Genomic DNA, 19,679 nt, shown 5'->3' with positions numbered 1-19,679 from the left:
GAGGGACTATTGACAAGATCTTGTAATAACAGGGTGAGGAGGAATGGGTTTAAAGTGGCAGAGAGGAGATTCAAACTAGATGTTAGTAAAGGGCTCTTTACAGTGAGTGTGGTGAGACACTGGCACAGGTTGCCTAAGGATGTCTGATCACATTGGGCCATTCTGTGCTCCACAACCTCCCTGGAGGTGTTCAAGGCCAGGTTGCATGAGGCCTTGAACAATCTGTTCTAGTGGGAGGTGTCCCTGCCTATGACAGGGGGTTGGAACTGGATGAGCTTTGAGGTCCCTCCCGACCTAAACCATTCTCTGATTCTATGAATCACAAAGAGGCTGCAGGGACCAGCAGGATGCGTGACTGGTACCACACAGCTGGGTGGGGAGCAGAGGAAGGTTGAGAATGAGACAACTCATCCAACACAGGCAGCTATGGGTCAAAGGGGAGGATGACAGGCAGGCAGGCAGGGCCTTCTTTAGGAGTCGAATTTAAAGACCAGACCCTGATTCTGAGAAGACAAACTGCCAATCCTGCACAAACTCCTCACCACAGTGGGAAGGGGAGCACTGGAAGAACCACCAGCATTTGCAGCATTACAGGCTGAGGACAGAGAGGCTGAGAGCAGCCAGGCAGAGAGAGAGCTGGGGATGCTGGCAGAGAGGAGCTGAAGATGAGGCAGCAGTGTGCCCAGGTGGGCAGCAGAGACAATGGCATCCTGGGCTGGCTCAGGAGCAGTGTGGGCAGCAGGACAAGGGAGCTGCTTCTGCCCCTGTGCTCAGCACTGCTCAAGCCACCCCTGGAGTGCTGTGTCCAGGTCTGGGCTCCTCCATTGCAGAGAGATGTTGAGGTGCTGGAAGGTGTTGAGAGCAGGGCAGCAAGGCTGGGGAGGGGCCTGGAGCACAGCCCTGTGAGGAGAGGCTGAGAGAGCTGGGGGGGTGCAGCCTGCAGCAGAGGAGGCTCAGGGCAGAGCTGATTGCTGCCTGCAGCTGCCTGCAGGGAAGCTGTAGCCAGGTGGGGTTGGGCTCTGCTGTCAGGCAGCCAGGGACAGAAGAAGAGGACACAGCCTCAAGCTGTGCCGGGGCAGGTCTAGGCTGGATGTTGTTAGGAAGTTGTTGTCAGAGAGAGTGATTGGCACTGGAATGGGCTGCCCAGGGAGGTGGTGGAGCGGCTGTGGCTGGAGGTGTTGCAGCCAAGCCTGGCTGGGGCACTGAGTGCCATGGTCTGGTTGGTTGTGCAGGGCTGGGTGCTAGGTTGGGCTGTCTGAGCTTGGAGCTCTCCTCCAACCTGCTGGATTCTACGATTGGCCAAACAGGGAAGCAGCCTCCGCCAACACCCAGCTGAGCAGGCAGTTGCAGCAGCAGGCAGAGGGAGATGCGCTGCTCCTGTTGCCTGGCCGGAGCCCCGTAGCTAGGGCTGGAGCTGCCAACCCCTCGCGGAAGGCAGCGGTGCCTGCCGGTACTGCTCTAACGAGCTGGCTCCGAAACCGGAGCTAACGACAGCTCCCTAGCGGCTGCCGGCCACGCCGCGAACCCGGAGCAAGCCTCTTGCAGAGTCCATCACTGCAAACCATTGCTGACAGCTTGGGACTGCACGACGCACAGATTTATTTCACAGGCAGGAATTTAGCACCCCCAAGCTGGCCTCCAGCAGAGAAGGTGTTAAAATGCGACCACGCAGAGCCTGGCCCCCTCCCCACACGTATTTTTCTTCCCTTGAACAAAACACAGTAGCTGCTCATCAATTTGGTCACCTGCTTCAGGCAGCAAAACACTCACCAGGTTCCCCTTTTCCATCCCTCACCAGGCTCCCCTTTTCCATCCCTCAACCAGGCTCCCCTTTTCCATCCCTCACCAGGCTCCCCTTTTCCATCCCTCAACAGGCTCCCCTTTTCCATCCCTCAACAGGCTCCCCTTTTCCATCCCTCAACCAGGCTCCCCCTTTCCATCCCTCAACCAGGCTCCCCCTTTCCATCCCTCACCAGGCTCCCCTTTTCCACCCCTCACCAGGCTCCCCTTTTCCACCCCTCACCAGGCTCCCCTTTTCCATCCCTCACCAGGCTCCCCCTTTCCATCCCTCACCAGGCTCCCCTTTTCCATCCCTCACCAGGCTCCCCTCTTCCATCCCTCCCCAGGCTCCCCTTTTCCATCCCTCCCCAGGCTCCCCTTTTCCATCCCTCACCAGGCTCCCCCTTTCCATCCCAGCCCCTCTATGTGCCCCCCCAGATGATACAGCAACCAGCTCGTGGAGAGCATCCAACAAGCTGCGCAGCTGCTCCTGGTGCCAGCCAAGCTCAGCTGCACTGCCTCCAAAATTCCCAAATATTTTGCATGACCTTTCATCTTACAAATTAATTTCTTTCCAAACAGCAGCCAACTCCTTTTGTACCTGACAGCTTGCACTCACTGAACTCATCCCAAAAGGATTTAAAAGGAGGACAAGTGGAAAAGTCACACACTCTGCTGTTGCTGCCTCACCCAAAGGATTTCTGCCTCCTTCTAAACTTGGGCTCAGCTTCTGCAATTGAAAACATTGTGGTGGTGGTGGTGGTATTGTTTTCTCCAAACTTTGCTTTTACATATTTAAAGGATTTGCAGGATTTTCAGCCTGGATGTGAAGAGGAAGTTGTTGAGCAGGAGAGTGGTGAGAGACTGGAATGGATTGCCCAGGGAGGTGGTTGAGGCCCCATGGATGGAGGTGTTTAAGGCCAGGCTGGAGGCTCTGTCCCTGTCCTAGATCAGCCTGGTGTCCCTGCCCATGGCAGTTTAAGGCCAGGCTGGAGGAGGCTCTGTCCCTACCCTAGATCAGCCTGGTGTCCCTGTCCATGGCAGTTTAAGGCCAGGCTGGAGGAGGCTCTGTCCCTGTCCTAGATCAGCCTGGTGTCCCTGTCCATGGCAGTTTAAGGCCAGGCTGGAGGAGGCTCTGTCCCTACCCTAGATCAGCCTGGTGTCCCTGTCCATGTCAGTTTAAGGCCAGGCTGGAGGAGGCTCTGCCCCTGTCCTAGATCAGCCTGGTGTCCCTGTCCATGGCAGTTTAAGGCCAGGCTGGAGGAGGCTCTGTCCGTGTCCTAGATCAGCCTGGTGTCCCTGTCCATGGCAGTTTAAGGCCAGGCTGGAGGAGGCTCTGTCCGTGTCCTAGATCAGCCTGGTGTCCCTGCCCATGGCAGTTTAAGGCCAGGCTGGAGGAGGCTCTGTCCCTGTCCTAGATCAGCCTGGTGTCCCTGTCCATGTCAGTTTAAGGCCAGGCTGGAGGAGGCTCTGTCCCTGTCCTAGATCAGCCTGGTGTCCCCATCCATGTCAGTTTAAGGCCAGGCTGGAGGAGGCTCTGTCCGTGTCCTAGATCAGCCTGGTGTCCCTGCCCATGGCAGTTTAAGGCCAGGCTGGAGGAGGCTCTGTCCCTGTTCTAGATCAGCCTGGTGTCCCTGCCCATGGCAGTTTAAGGCCAGGCTGGAGGAGGCTCTGTCCGTGTCCTAGATCAGCCTGGTGTCCCTGCCCATGGCAGTTTAAGGCCAGGCTGGAGGAGGCTCTGTCCCTGTCCTAGATCAGCCTGGTGTCCCTGCCCATGGCTGTTTAAGGCCAGGCTGGAGGAGGCTCTGTCCCTGTCCTAGATCAGCCTGGTGTCCCCATCCATGTCAGTTTAAGGCCAGGCTGGAAGAGGCTCTGTCCCTACCCTAGATCAGGCTGGTGTCCTCATCCATGGCAGAGGGGTTGGAACTAGATGACTCTTGTGGTCCCTTCCAGCCCTGACTGATCCTATGACCTTCACATCATTTCAGTCTAATAATGAATTGATAAATTGGATGTTGAAAAGGTCAAACTGATCCCTGCAGGTTTTCACACACAACAACATTTTTTTTTTCTACAGAGAAACTTCTTTTGCATCAACACAACTCTGAAAGCTTGGAGAGATTCCCCCATAGAGAAACTTGGATAGCTGGCAGCAGAGCCAGCGCTGACTGGACACACACCTCCTGCCTGCTCACATATCATGTTCCTGGGTTTGGGGTATTTAGGAAACAAAGAGCCCTTACTAGGGGCTGCCTCCTCATTTGAGAAGAAGGGAGGGGAACAATTCTGCTCATCTTTCTCCATCAGCCTGCTGGCTTTCACACTAAGCACTGCAGCAATTGCACTGGCTAGTGCACGAGATGAGGCATTTAGCAAACATCATTAATATTGTTATTCATTTACTTAATCCATTGCTTTCTTCTTCCCTTCCTCCAGACAGCAGACTGAGGAGCTGACACATCCCTCTGCCAGTGAATCCACCTCCCAGTAGTGCTGGGCACCTGCCTTCATAGAATCATAAAGTCAACCAGGTTGGAAGAGACCTCCAAGCTCATCCAGCCCAACCTAGCACCCAGCCCTATCCAGTCAACCAGACCATGGCACCAATTGCCTCATCCAGTCTTCTCTTGAAGACCTCCAGGGATGATGCCTCCACCACCTCCCTGGGCAGCCCATTCCAATGCCAACCACTCTCTCTGCCAACAACTTCCTCCTAACATCCAGCCTATACTTCCCCCAACACAACTTGAGACTGTGTCCCCTTCTTCTATTGCTGGTTGCCTGGGAGAAGAGCCCAACCCCACCTGGCTACAATGTCCCTTCAGGTAGTTGTAGACAGCAATGAGGTCACCCCTAAGCCTCCTCTTCTCCAGGCTGCATACCCCCAGCTCCCTCAGCCTCTCCTCATAGGGTTTGTGTTCCAGGCCCCTCACCAGGGAAGCAAGCACCAAGTTACAGCAGGAGAAGGTATTAATAAAACCCAGCCAGAGATGCCTGAGCAGGCCACACTGGGCAGTGATGGGGATGGGAAAGACTCAACTTCAAACAGGCTGATCCCACTCACAAACAGCCCCACAGCTCTGAGCCAAAGCAACAGCACCCACGAGTGCATCCTGAACACTACCAGGTATGTTCTCTGCTCGGTCACTGACAAAAGATTCCTCAGACTGACTTCATTCTTTCTCCTGAAAAGAGATTTAGGGCAAAAATCTTCAATTCAAAAGCAACAGGCTAGAAATGGCTTCATCTTCAACAGTCCTGAGAGCCAGCAAGTTCTCTACCATCAGCTGCTGCCTTTCAGCTATTTCATCCATGTCAGACTTTAGACTTGGATTACAACTTCCATTCTAAACTCTTAGGCAGCACAGATGATCTCAGCCTGACTAGCAACAGGGAAGCTGAATCCCATATCTCTTCATCCAGTTGGCTTCTGTTCCCCTTTCCAAGTTCAGTTACAGCCCTCACAAGACTCCATTCCTTTTCTTTCCTGCTCCCCCCTCCTTTGTAGCCCTATTTCTTTCGGCACACTCCAGTGGTGTTGTCTGCTAGCACAGCCTGATCCAGTGGTCAAGGTAAAGATGCTGCCTTCATTTTTAGACCAGGCTCTGCTCTCACATAGGCTGAGAGCAAACCAAGAGCTCGCCGGGGCCGATGCCTTCGCCAGTAGAGGGAGTCAATTGCAGCATCTCCACCCTCTGCTTTGCCTTTAAGCCTAACCCTTTCCTCCCACTCCCATAAAACAACCTCTCAGGATTTCCTCCCCTTCACCCCCAACGCAGACAAGCCTGGAAGTGTAACCAAAGCCCAACAAGGGCTTCACTGAAGGGGAAAGGTTCACAAGGCAGAGGTTCAGCTTTCCCCTGTCCTGTGGTCTCACATCACCAAAATGAAACAAAGCACCACTGCCGAGTCCTGCAGCTTAGGTCCCAACCCACTCCTCTCCCCTGAGCCAGGAGACTTCAACCTGAGAGCCTTTGGCTGGTATCTTTACTAGTTGCACCTGGACTTCAGGTCTTTGCCTCTAATCTAAGAGAGAATTTCAAAGGCCAAGCCCTTTGTGCAATTATTCTGACTCCTCCTCGATTTCTTCAGCCTCATTTTCCCACTTTCTGAAAGCCTTTGCTTTTCAGCCCAAATCTGATGCTACCAGATATGAAGTTTTCTCATATGGGGGGGGGATGGATTGGTCTGAGTATTTTGCACACACACATGTGCACAGCACCCCAAGGAAAGCAGACACTCTTCATTCTTCTAGGAGGTGATGAAAAGATTCAAAAGCACTTCCACAGTCTCAACTCTGTGTGTGTTGGGGGGGGGGGGGGGGGGGGTGCAGCCCTATTGAAACCTTCTTAGATCTTGGAATTTAATTTCTTACCAATAGGTCATGAAAATTCATTCCTAGGGATTTGATATCATGACAAGCAGAAGGGGATAAAATTCATAGAGGGGATGGCTAAGGCAGAGATCCTGCCCACAGCAATGAGATTTGATGTCCAAAACTTGCCTGGTTGCTGCTTATGTTTTCTTATTCCAGATCTGATCGTTCCCATTAACCTGCCTCATCTCATCTTATCCATCCCCAGCCTTTCTCAGTCTACTTCTTCCTTGCTGCCCCAGTTTCACAGTTTTCCACACTGTTTTCCCAAGCCTGCTCAGTTCCCCATACAAAGAAATTAACTATCAGAGAGATCCCCATATCAGAGATTAAAAGCAAAGGCACAGTGAGGAGAGGTGAAGCTCATTACAATTAGCAATATTCATTTGAGCAGGGCTGAACCCACAACCCACTGTACACCTGAAAACAGGAGAGCTGCTTGTAGCTCAGCCTGTACCAACTCAGCACATGAGATCTGTGCTTCTCTCCAGAGTGGGGAATTGGAGTGGGCTGATTCCTCCTTTGGGCCTCCTGTATCCCTTCCCACCAAGGTCTAGAGAGCATCATTAAGGTATATTGCAGAAAGGCTCAGAACAACAACCACGTTCAGGAGCAATGCACCAGATATGAAGTGAAGAGGGGGTTGGGGCTGGGGTTTGATCTGCCTCTTCACCAGGCAAGGTGTGATCTTCCTACCATCATACACTTCCCTTCACTGCAATCTTGCCAAGGGCAATGCTGCCTCCTGATAATATGAGTTTTGTATGCACCTCCAGAATGGAGAGGTACAGGGGAATTGGAGAGTTGGAGGGAGAGGATTTCAAACCACACATAAGAAAGAAGTACCATGGAGAGCTGGGTGGTGTAAGAGTGGAAAAGAAACTTCTCCTCTCTGAGCCACACAATAGATCTCATCTCCTCACCTCCCTGTGTATGCCTCAGTCTCCCTTATGACAGCACTGTATAGTGGATGGTGGAGGAGAGAGTGAAAGGAAATCAAATCAAAACCCCATAGTAACAGCAAGGAGCTGTCTCTTCTGCTGCTGGCAATGCAGCAGGAGGAGGAGGAAGGTCCACACCAAATATGCATTGTCTGCAAGACAACTTTTAACTCCAAGAGCCTGCAACCCAAAGCAGTCACAGGTGAACTGCAAGAGCTTCCTTCTGTGGAATTTAAACCGAGAGGTGTTCAGAGCAGGCACTTCGCTCTCAGTCTTTACCAATTAAGCTAAGTGTCCAGTGGGGTTGGGCTGCCCTCTGACTGGGCCTCATTCCCCCTACCCACATCTTAACTCCAAGCCCTTGATTTGAAAAAACCTGAAAACCATCACTGCAGCTTTCTGGGTGCAACTCAAAGCGAGAGCCACAATGTCCCCTGGCAACCGCTGCAAGTGGCCACCCAGCCCAACCCTCCCTCATAATCCCCTCTAAACGTACCCCCAAAAGTCAGGAGCTGCAGAATATTGCTTCTTACAGATTGACATATTTCCCTGCTCTTTCATGAGCCACATGGGGAAACAGTTTTCTCCTGATCTGAATGAAGAAGAAAAACAGTGATCCTAATCAACCGTTTACCCTCCGTGGCTTCCCTAAACAAATCTGGGAAAGAGCTTAAAGGCTTGGGAATATCCTCGACCCTGCTTGATGCACTGTAATAACCCTACCTAATTATACTGATATAAAAACTAATTGGAAAGATAGCAAATGTCAGGGTAAGATGCAAATTGTAGGGTGTTAATTGCTGAACAGGTGCTGGAATAGAATTAAATGAGCATCTTGATTAAGAGAGTGGAAAAAACAAATGTGGACCCCCGAAATCGAGTTGGCCACGTGAATTATTTAGCAGCCTCCTCGTACCAGCCAAAGGTCGTGTTGATGTGACCTCTGCTTTGTGATGGGTGGGCTGACAAAACAATGGTGAACTCCAGGAGAAAACATGGCTTAGGAGAGAGGTGGGAGCACACAGCACAGGGAATTTTCCATGGGAGAAGAGAGGAGTTTTGAGTTGGGTGGTTTTTTTTTTCCCACTGGTGGATGTCCAGGAGGATAATGTGCAGGAAGCTTCCACAGGGATCACTGCAGTAAGGCAGAGCCCCAGGTCCTGGAGCAGAAGGCTGAACAGTTAGAGTCTGATCCTCTTCTGAGCTTAGAAGCACAGAAACAAGGCTACTGCCAGGAGATTTCAGGAGATGAATGCTGGTCAGACAAGAGTGGACTAAAAGGCAGAGTCTGTGCTTGCAGAGAACTGAGCAGGACTTCCATTCCCAGTCAGTCCCTGAGTGATGCTGCCACGGCAGTAAATGATTTCTCACTCAAGGCCCTCAGAAAGCCATCTCAGGTTTCAGCTGCCACTGAATGACCAGCAAACAGATTAGATCAAATAACACCAATTAGAACCAGCAGTCTCGAAATAAGAGACCCTATCATTAGCAGTAATTAGTTGGGGCATAAGAGTAGAATGAATTTTCATAAAGGATTTCATCCAGCTTCAGTTATCCTTAATTTTAAAGCTGAGACTACTTTTTCTGGGTGGACAAAGAAAAAACAGAATGTGGCCAGAGCATGCAGGGGGTGGGAAAAGGTTTTAGAGAGAAAATCTTTTTATTCTAAAAGGCAGTTTTGAGAAGTAACAGAACCTACTGAGATGCTTTGCCATTTAGGAGAGAAGTTATCACAGGGTCACAGAAGTGTTTTGGTTGGAAAAGCTCTTTAAGCTCATCCAGTCCAATCATTCTCTAGCTCTACTGAGGCTGGGGTAAACCTACTGTGGCTGGGGCTAAACCCTGGCCCTCAGCACCACGTCTCTGTCTTTCTGCAACACCTCCAGGGATGGGGATTCAGCCACCGACCTGGGCAGCCTGTGCCAGGCTTTGAGAACCCCTTCACAGTATCATCAGGGTTGGAAGAGACCTCACAGATCATCAAGTCCAACCCTTTAGCACAGAGCTCAAGGCCAGACCATGGCACCAAGTGCCACGTCCAGTCCTGCCTTGAACAGCTCCAGGGACGGCGACTCCACCACCTCCCCGGGCAGCCCATTCCAGTGTCCAATGACTCTCTCAGGGAAGAACTTTCTCCTCACCTCCAGCCTAAATTTCCCCTGGTGCAGCCTGAGGCTGTGTCCTCTCGTTCTGGTGCTGGCCACCTGAGAGAAGAGAGCAACCTCCTCCTGGCCACAACCTCCCCTCAGGTAGTTGCAGACAGTAATAAGGTCTGCCCTGAGCCTCCTCTTCTCCAGGCTAACCAATCCCAGCTCCCTCAGCCTCTCCTCGTAGGGCTGTGCTCAAGGCCTCTCCCCAGCCTCATTGCCCTTCTCTGGACACGCTCAAGCATCTCAATGTCCCTTCTAAACCAGCAACGAAGTTTCTTCTAACGTCCAACCTAAACCTCCTGTGGGCTAGAAGCAGCTGCAGGGAGAAGCAGACTCAGTATCTTTTCAAGTTCAGGTCTGTGTTAAGGAAGAGGAAGGGCTGCAACTCCAAACAAATTGTCTTTTCAGTGACTTCAACTTTAACTTTGCTATCCAGGCTCAGTAGAGATGTGCAAGGTGTACTTGAAGCATACCTGGGGAGGGCAGGGAGGAGGTGATGATGACAGAGACACTCAGCATGTGTAGAGTTAAGCTGAGCAAAGCCTTGGCAGCCTGTGAAATCCTGCAGGTATTGCACAGGGCCACGGCTGGTTCATCAGCTCTGTTCACAGCCAGCCTGCACTGCTTCTGGCCACGAAGGGTTAAGGTCACTACTTCTGAAGGACAACTATATTTTAGGCAAGTTATCAGGCTGGGCCACTGTCCTCTCGTGGTGTTTGGCTAAACAGAGAGGAACTGACCAGGATCCTTTCTGAAGGCACCAAGTCAAGCTAGAAAATGAGAGAACCAGATGTGCCTGCAGGAATGCTGGGGAAAGCTTGAGATAAAGAGAAAGGAGGAACAAACCAAACCACCACCTTTAACCAAAGCTTCCCAGAGGAGGTTTTTTTGGGGGCTCTGTGTCAACAAGTGACACAGACACAACACTGGGTACTACTTCTCCTCTCTTTAGCAGAGGAATTTTGGCTGGCCAGATATTTTGCTAACATCAAGTAGGATGATTTAGAGCAGCACAGATTCAACCCTTAAAGTTGTCATCATTTTTCTTCAAGGTCCTGAGCACCCACGTGTCTAAGGAGGGAAGGTATCACCATCCAAGAGCCCACTCATGCTCCCAGTCTGGTCTGAAGATGCAATGCAGCTTTGAGTAGCTATAAACAGAAGGATCATTTAAAGCTGTACAGAAGGAAAGTCTCAGGCAGATCCACAAGGTAAGCAGCCTGAAGGAGGCATCTTCATCTCTCCTGATTCTGATCCCCCCCCAAAGCAGCACTTTCTGCTTCAGATTCCTGTGAACACAACAGTCCCAGGACTCAACTGCAACAACTGCACTTCCTTACAGGAAGTTTGCAGGTGTGGAAGAAGCCAAAAGCCCAGGTAGGAATCTGAGCAGTTTCATTTCTCTTTCAAGGAGTTAGGTTTTTTTTTAACTAAATATTTATGCACAGGCTCCTTGGTGTTGATGCTAAACAATATCAAGTGCTAATTGCTTTGCTGAATCGGGACCCATTTGCTGAAATGGCTTTTTATCAGTGTTGCATAAGAGGAGCCAGCCACAGCCCTTCAGAAATAATTAAATCCAATTTGTATTGGCAGCGACGCTCTCAGCTTCAGGTCTCATTTCTTTCTGCCATCAGCTAATTCCTGCTCGCTGCATCCTGCCTTTCAGCTGCTGTAAACGCCTCTGTAATTACTCTCCCTGTGCCACCCCCTTTGCCGAGGCTTCGCTGATCTTGCTCCAAGCTTTGGCACCTGGCAGGAGCCGCGGCTGAGGCACACGCACCTCGCGTGGCCGCGCTCTGCCACGCAGCTCCTGGGGACGCAGCCGCAAGAGCCAGGCAATTATTTCTTCCCTTTCTGCCACCAGCCTCTTGCACAGAGCGGCGGAGATCAAGGCAAGGGCCCAGAGGGAAAATGTTTAGTGGAAAACTTTCCCCCTGGAGCACAGGAACAGACCTAACTAGAGCGAGTGAACACCTCCGACAAGCAGCTCGGCGGCGCAGCCAGCAGCGGCAGCGCAAAGCGTGAGGAGCCTGCAGCGCTGCTGGCGCATCCTGCAGAGAGAGGCGGCAAGTCCTTGGAGGGAAGCGTCAGGAATGCGATGGAGAGGCAGAGGAGCATCTTCCTGGCAGGATACAAAGCCTGAATCCTGAAAGGATTTTTCCTGGCAGGATACAAAGCCTGAATCCTGAAAGGATTTGGGATAAACGATGATAGCGTTTTACTTTGCTGGAGATTCTCATTTCCAGTGAGAATACTTACTCCACTCTTTCTTTTTTCTTTTTTCCCTTTAAAGGGATGAAAAAGTCCAGGAAGCAGAATTCTCTGCTTTCATGCCAAAAAAACAAGCAGAGGGAAAAGGGCTCTCAAAATCCCTTCAGCTTGAGGAGTTTCACCATGGTCTGGTGAAATGAACTTTATGCTGTGTCCTGCCAGGTGTGACAGGAGCTGATGAGAAGGGCAAGTGATTCAGGGCGCCCCAGGGCAAATCAGTTGCCACTTCATTCTAGTTTATTTACTTGAAAGAGTGTCTTTAGGAAAAGACACAAACCCAGTAGGGAAGAGCAACTCCTTTTGCCTAATGGGCTCACAGTCACCCAGACTCAAATAAGCTGACTGCTTAAAAACAACTCAGGAGCCCCAGTAAAAGAGAGAAAATTATTGCTTCCTGTCATGACCAAATATTAAACACAGCACACACCTAATGGCTCTATCACTCCCCTGGGAAGAAGCTTTATGAACAATAAAGTCCCAGCAGACTTGCACTGTTTGGACTTAGAAGCCTCATTATGGGCTCACTGATCCAGTACAATTTACAAGCTCAATGGACTCCAGTTGAAGGAAAAGCCACCAAATGTAGCATTACAAATGGAAGGCCCAGGGAGAAATAAGCATTTATTTGTGAAGAGAATTAGCAGAGGAGAGGAGGTGGAAAGGAAGGAAAGAAAAAGCAGGAAGAAAGAGGAGATGGGCAGCAGGCCTGACTGGATGTGTTCCTCTGTGATCTGTGCTAGAGGGTTGGACTCGATCATCTTCTTGAGTCCCTTCCAGCCCCTAGTGTCCTTTGAGCCTGTGAATAGCAGCATGACAGAGAGGCAAATCAGAGAGAGAAAGGTGGGAATAGATGAGGTACACTTGAGGAGAGGAAATGTGCTCCAGGACATGCTGACACGATCCAGCCTGGCACATGTAAGACTTGGATTCCACTCTGCACTGTGTCACAAACCCTCTCACATCTTCTTGGGCAGGAACTTTAACTGATTTAAGCAAGTTTCAGATATACATCACCTCCTTTTGATCTCAACTTTGGGGACTTTGGGTGATGTTCTGAGCAGGACAAACTATTTCATCCCCTATCTGAAAGCAGGAAACACTGAAGGCCTTCTTCAGATGTGAAGCACTTGCTTCAGAGAGAGGCTGGAATCCTGGGATGATTACAGGGTAGAAAATATACGAGGTCCCATCAGAAACAGATGGTGAAAGACAGACACAAGGAAAGGATGGACAGAAACAAAAGGTTAAAAAGGAAAGCCAGAGGCAGTAACAAAGAAGGGTAGGGCAGATGAAGTGACAAGTCCATAAAACCAAGTCTAGACAGAGGCCAAGGAGTGCAAAAGTGATAAGGAAAAGTATTTTAGGCCATAAATACACAGCAGATGCTTTTGGTAGGATGCACATGTCTGAAATGGTGGCATTTGCATGATGGCTGCAGGCAAGCAGAGCCCTTGGCACACAGTTGGGTGGTTGAGATCCCATGGCACACAGTGCTGATCTGCACACTCAACCACAGTGAATTTACCCTGGGTTTCTGTTCCCAGTGGTGCTAGGGGGTGGGAAAGAGCCAGTTAACCTCCCCCCGCCCCTGGCTCTTCTTGACAACCCAACACAAACTGGAGCAGATTCTCCTTATTGCAAAGACAAAGTTTCCACTTGAAAAGGACATGTTGGGGTTTTTTTAACAGGCATTGTTTGCACTTTGCTCAGTCAGGATTCAGCCAGTCAGCACCATCCAAGTTTTCATCTCAGCTAAAGCCCAACTCGGCTGGAATTCAGCCACACTTGCTGCCCAAGCTGCACAAAAGCATCATGGAAGCTTATCTGATTTATGCAAAATTGCTAAAATCCTCTGGGCCTTGTCTTCAGTGGACTTATTTTCTTAGGGCTTCCAGGCAGCAGCAGCAATGATCAGGGTTTGTTTCTTTAAATGATATACTATGTCCTCGCTCAGGCTAAACCATGCTGGTTGGTGAAGGCTTTCACCTATGACATTTCTCACCTTTAACATACCCCCAGAAAGACAGAACTCCACTCCCAGGGCTCCAGCCAGAACGGCTGCAGTCACACAGTGACAGCACACACAGATGAGAAGCTGCTGGCAGTGAGGTTCAGCTCTACCAGCTCCCTAAATCTGCCCTTGGGACCTGCAGTGATTTAGACTCCGTCGTTCTTGTTCCGTTTCAGGAGCAGTAATGTCTTTAGCCCAGGCAGCAACAAATAAGAGTCCAGGAGGAGAACAACTTTTTAAATCACTCCTAGGCAGTCTCTGCCCTAATGGCCACAGCTTTCCACACCACCATGGGATTGCCACACGTCAGTTCCAGCACTTGTGTGAAAGGTAGAGAAGCAGACACTTGGGTTACTGATGGAGACTAAGGGAACGGCTAGGAAAAGAGAGGGAGTCTGCAATAGAAAGGAGCAGAAGTCAGGACCTCCACAGTTCAACCTGTGCCTGAGGACTGGGAGTCCATTCCTCATTTCTCTAGCACATTCAAAGAGATCATTAAGCTTCTCTTGCCTCTCCAGCTTGCTGGAAAATCTGTTGTCTGTTGGCATTAAAAGAGAGAGCTGAAGCAACACCAGCTAGCCTGCAGTTCGCTCCGCTTACAAGCTCGAAGTGGCTGCACACATCAAAGATTTCAAGATGCTTTGGCCAGCAAACTAGTAAAGAAATGTTCTTTTTTTTTGCCTAAAAAGGGGTGGGGAGGGGGGAAGAAACAAACAAATTAGGCACCAGGAGAAGCACTTGTCAAATGGCTGGGAAGTGCACTTTGAGTTAGTGACTCCCCACAAACATCCAGTCTACTAAAAAATTCATAGAGAGACAGATGGCACAACAGCAGCTCTTTGCAGGAGAGCAGGGTTTAGCAGTGAACAAAGGACTTTGACTCCCTAGGACAAGAGAAGAGATCATTGTGGCGTTTGGAGGCTTGGAAGGGGGGGGACTGGAGCGTGTGGGGAGCTGAGGACTGCGTTGATCTGTGGCTCCCAGCTTCACCCCAAAGCAGCAACGGATCTGAGACGTTCGTTCTACCTTGGCAAGCTTACAAGGAGCATGGAGAGCACAGCAGAGCAAGAGCAAGTCGACTCTGCCATGCAGAGGAAATCCTCCTTGCAAGAGAAAAGTGAAAACAACCCAAAAAAAACCTCCTGTTCAAGGATCTGAATCCACTTCTCACAGCCAGGCAACTGCTAATGCTTTGTAACCAGGGGGAAACTGAGGCATGGAGCTAAGTGACTTGTTTAAAGTAACAGGGCAATGAAGTATTGGTGGGAATTTGGTCCAGGCCTCTCCATTCATGCTGTTCCACCTCTAAGCATGATGAAATATCCTTGTGTTATTTGGTGGGTTTTTGAGGATCAGCCTGAAAGGGAGCTGCAAAGGATAAAAACCTTTTTGGTGGCTAAGATAAATGTAAAACAAAACTAAACTGAACCCAAAATACCCCAGGACAGCCCCAACTCTGCATCAATTCCAAGCAATGCTTCAAAATGAAAGCTAATCTCTGTGTCCTCTTGCCTTTTTGGGGGGAAAGGGAACTGGGGAGGGGGAGGATACAAGACAGAAAGCCCAACCCTGTTGATATGGACATCTCTCACAGAGCACTCCAGCACACAGCTACAGGGGCAGTCAGAATGTTTAAGCCTGGCCACAGCTGACCTCTCTAAAGTGACTTTTAGTGCTTGTGAGAGGTACCAGCCCAGGAGGCCTCACTGCTCTGCTCATCTGTGCAGCAGCCAGAGCACCAGTGCCAGCAGGGAGGACAACCCCTGGCTCTGCCACCCTGCTTCTGCCCTGATGGGATGGAGCCCACAGCACAGGACTGGAGCCCTGCTTCCTCCCAGAGGTGCCAGCAAGCCTGCCAGCTGTGCTCAAGCCTAGGAGGTTTCCCCTAAAAAACAATAATGAAAGCCTGAATGCTGACAGCCTGCACCAGCTGCCAGTGCTGCAGCTCACCATCTCCTGAAACCAGCGTGCCAAGCTCAGCTGGTGAAGCCCAGGCAGCCCTGCTGGCCCAGCTGCAGACCTGGCCCCATGCCTCCACCCACTGGTTAGTGCTTGTCTCGACCCACGGCAGCACTTCCCACAGCCCAGCAGCTTGCTCCAGTCCCATCCATCACTGCCCCACTAACAACTACAAGAAAGAAGTAGATAAATAAGTAGATAGCATCTAACAAAACCTGCCAGGTTCTTACAGCACAGTTGGGAAGAGTTTAGGTTAACAGCAGGAGGAACTGAACCCAGGATTCTCAAAGCATCTGAGCTAAATGGCCTCATTCCATCAGCTCACAGACAGCAGAGCACTCAAGAATCTCACAGGGGACAACCACAATGACATGCTAGGGTGGTCCTTTCAGACCTGTGCTCACTGCTGGTAAAACAGAGGCAGCATCTTGAAATCAGATCCTGACTTCCAACTCAACACTGCTGGAACTCAAAGGCTCTAGAAGTGTCCTGCAGTGCAGCCCAGAGGAGCAGCTCCCTGTCATGCAGACAAGTGCTGGTTTCCAAGAGTGGAGGGGAAAATAACTGCAAGGTCCTTAGATCTAAATCTAGTCCCCAGAGCAGAGGTCAGAGCAGAAATGTTTTATTCAGCATAAGAGCTTTTGGAATTTGTTCAAGGAGGAGGAAAAAAAAACCCAACAACAACAACATGGTTGGCATTTTTTTCCCACTGAACTGTTTCTGCCTTTATAAACAGGGGTCCAAGTTTCCATGGCTTGGCAAGCACCAATGAACTGAGCCTCCTTGCAGCAGCAAACAGGAACACCAACACCAGCATCTAGCAGCAGTGTTTGGGAGCACACAAAGCAAGGAAGCAGGAAAAGAAACAAGGGGGAAAGTCTGCACTGCTGCTGGAGTGGTGTTCATCTGCAGCAGCTGGTCCCTGAACTTGGCTGACTTGGTGTCTGCTTAGTTCACTGCAGCTCTGGATGGCAGGTTTTAGCTTCAGCTGGCTTCCTTAGCCCTGTGAGGTTTGCAGGGTGCCCCATATGTGTTTTACACCCCTCCAGGGATGGTGACTCCACCACCTCCCTGGGCAGCCTGTTCCAGTTCCTGACCACTCTTGCAGTAACAAAACTTTTCCCAACGCCTGACTCAAACCTCCTCTGGTGCATCTTGAGGCCATTTCCTCTTGCCTTAACACTTGTAACAGGGGAGAAGAGAGCAACCTCACTGCAACCTCCTTTCATGGAGTTGTAGAGAGCTTTTCTATGCTGGACAATCAAACCATGTTTTGACCATCAGGTCCTCCCACAGGTGGGGTTGCAGTGCAGGTGGCACCTCCCATCAATGAACCTAGGTTCAGAGGGAGAATCTGTCACTTTCAGACAAAGTTCTTCTCTGGCCTCCACTTTCCTTCCCCTTCTGGAAAATTCCAATCCCATTTCACTTCACACCCACTGCTTAGGCATGGCTCTGCACAACACAGCTGCAGCTTGCAATCTCTTCCCTCTAACATTTTACTTCTTTCCCTCCTCTCCCACTTCTATGGAGACCTTCTAGAATTCACCAGTGGCATTGTTACATGGCAGATGTGAAGAAAAAGCTCCCAATTATTAGTTCCCTTTAAAGAAAACCTGCAGCTTGTTTTTAACTAAGAAAAAAAACCCCAAACCAACCAACCCAAAACACCACCTTGGAAGGACCCTGACAATGCTGCCCTGCTTATTGGGCTGCATAAACACAGTCCCAAGCCACACTTCAGACATTCTCCACCTGCTACCAAGTTCTTCAGCACAGATGTTTCCCTCTTTAGAAGCCACATAAACCCCCCCCTAAATGAACCAGAAAGTGTTGCCCAGATTCCACAGCGAGTTGAGACCACAGCTGCCTCTCCAGCAGATTTCTGCTTGTTTGAAAGACAGACCCAGGAGCTCCACTGAGTGCAGCTTCACAGGGTAGACTCCTCAGTTCAGCTCCTAAGTGGCTGTGCCCACTGCTGTGGAAGTGTCTGAGGGTGAGGGTCTAGGCAATGAGCTCTCTGTGCACAGATGTGGACAGCAGAGCTCTCAACACGATTGCTTTAGGTGGAGCATGCAGGATTATCCCTCACTCCTCACACTCTGGGTGGAGTGCCCTCCTGGGCACAGAAGGAGGTGTTGGGTAGATGCTGCTCTGCTGTGAGCCAGAGAACAAGAGATGGAGCTCTGAGTTCATCTTCTGTTCACCAAACCATGCCAGCAGTGCAGCTTTGTAATCCCCTCTTTCCTCTGTGGTCTAAACTCTGATCTAGTGGCTGCCTTTAAAGCCAGGTGTAAGCTAACCCTGCCTGGCTCATTGCCTCCTTAGGACCCCTGCTGAACTCCACATTCTACTCAGTTTTGAGGCACACACACACAGAGGTGAAAGAGAAGTCTGAGTAATCCAGTTGGATCATATCCCTAGAGGATGGAGAACATTCCAGATGCATACCAGGAAATATTTGGTCACAATAAAAACTGTAGAGAATCTTATGTAGAAACAAAAAGGATCAAGGTAAACCCAGATGGACCAAAGTGAACCAACTGCTGGGATGGCAAGTAAAGAACCACGAAGCACAGGCAGCCCCAAGTGGCAGCCACCGACAGAGAACCATCCAGAAAGATCCTGAGCCATCCCCAAAGCACAAACAACAATTTGGAGTTGCTTTTGTGGGAGAAAGAGGAATTGTTTCCTACCTGTCAATGATCACAGGGTCAGAGGGAGTCTCGTTTCTGTTGCCACAACTTTTCTTCTCACAGCAGCGACTAGAGAGAAAAGCAAGGTTAGAGGATTCCCAGGACAGCTGATAGCAAAGCAACCAGCTCCAAGTCTTGTCTGCAAGCCTCAGGGATCAAGATTTGCCTAGAAGAATGGCTGAGAAAATCCTGGCTTGGCTTTCACAGTGGAAAACGAGGCAATTGGGTGCCCAGGGCCTGGCTGATTCTAGCAGGAGTTTGGCACAGCCTTTCTGGATGTTGCCAGCCAAATCTGAGCAGTGATGGGATCACAGGTTAGACCAAGGTGCTGTTTGACAGATGTCACAGCAACATGACAGGCATGGGTTATGTAGGGTCCAAAGTCCATCAAAAGGAGGCATCAGAACTAGCAGTAGCCTCCTGTGACTGATTTGTTCATTATTAAGTATCGAGGAACCACTTTTCCCCACACCCGCAGGAAACTTCAGCTCTACAGTGGCACCAAAGAGGAGCTCTTTGTTTTGATAAGCCCTAATATTCGACTGCAAATAGCTAAAAGCAGCATTTAGGCAAAAAAAAACCACCACCAACCCCACCCACCAAAACCTTCTTCCCAAACAGAAGCCCTTTCAGATGCAGCTCTCTTCTCCTTAAGTTACAGCAGTGCCACGAACCTCCTGTTTGCAAACTGGAGTGGCCCAGCGAGATGAGCTACAAGCAGCAGATCTATTTGAACAGCAGCTCTGTTTCAACATTTCTACACTCCCTTTGCCTGCGACCTGCACTTATTCACTGATGCTGGTCCTTTTAAAATGAAAAGGATACACTAAATATTTAAAAGTCCCTGGGGCAGACCCTCTAGCTGCTGTAAATTGTCACAGCTCCATCGACTCCAGCTCAGCTATGGTAATTCACACCAGCCAAGGATATCCCACTCCCTCCTCCACCCACTTAAACTTCCCTTGGAGTACATCTTTTATGCGGTTCTCTGCTTAGTGATTGTTTATTCCTGTGCTAGAAAGACAAAATGGGAGATAACTTCTAAAGAAATAAATTAATAGACCCCAGACAAGCTGAAAAGCTTCACTCAGAAGGATAAAAGTTTGGCTTGTGCTGCTGCTACGTCCAATACAACAATGCAGGTGGAAATAAAACCTGGAGTAAACACTTTGCTGGTTTACACACTGCTGTAACATCACACAGGGAGCTCAGTTTTCACAGTGTTTTGGCAGTGCTTTGGTTTTTGCAGCTAGCTGAAGCAGCAGATATTTCCTCTCCCTGCAGTGATACCAAAGGAGATCTCTTTCGTAGTGTGACTTATGCAGATGGTCCTTTAGGAATAACGTTGGAGCAGGACACAGCAGCAGCACCTCCACCACATCTCCCCAGCTCTGATACCCTTCCCAGAGAAGTGGCCACTTCTTGGCATAGGAAGTGTCTTGGAGCTGTGTGAGAGTGGAATACGAGGTGGCTGGGTTCTGAAATGAGCTTTCT

At 50.0% G+C, this 19,679-nt stretch overlaps 1 protein-coding gene across 3 annotated transcripts in view; it reads right to left on the bottom strand.

The window, feature by feature from the left end:
• Positions 1-19,679, bottom strand: part of EBF2 (EBF transcription factor 2) — a 137,585-nt gene that overhangs the window by 104,000 nt on the left and 13,906 nt on the right. For all 3 annotated transcript variants that reach the window (XM_064175652.1, XM_064175651.1, XM_064175650.1), the window contains exon 6: positions 18,186-18,254. In XM_064175652.1, coding sequence (XP_064031722.1) covers positions 18,186-18,254 — 69 coding nt within the window. The remainder of the gene's footprint in view (positions 1-18,185; positions 18,255-19,679) is intronic.

The sequence above is a fragment of the Pogoniulus pusillus genome, chromosome 42, assembly GCF_015220805.1.
Source record: "Pogoniulus pusillus isolate bPogPus1 chromosome 42, bPogPus1.pri, whole genome shotgun sequence".
NCBI lineage: Eukaryota > Metazoa > Chordata > Aves > Piciformes > Lybiidae > Pogoniulus > Pogoniulus pusillus.
Note: the sequence above shows the minus strand (reverse complement) of the source record. Positions and strands in the feature narration are given on the sequence as shown.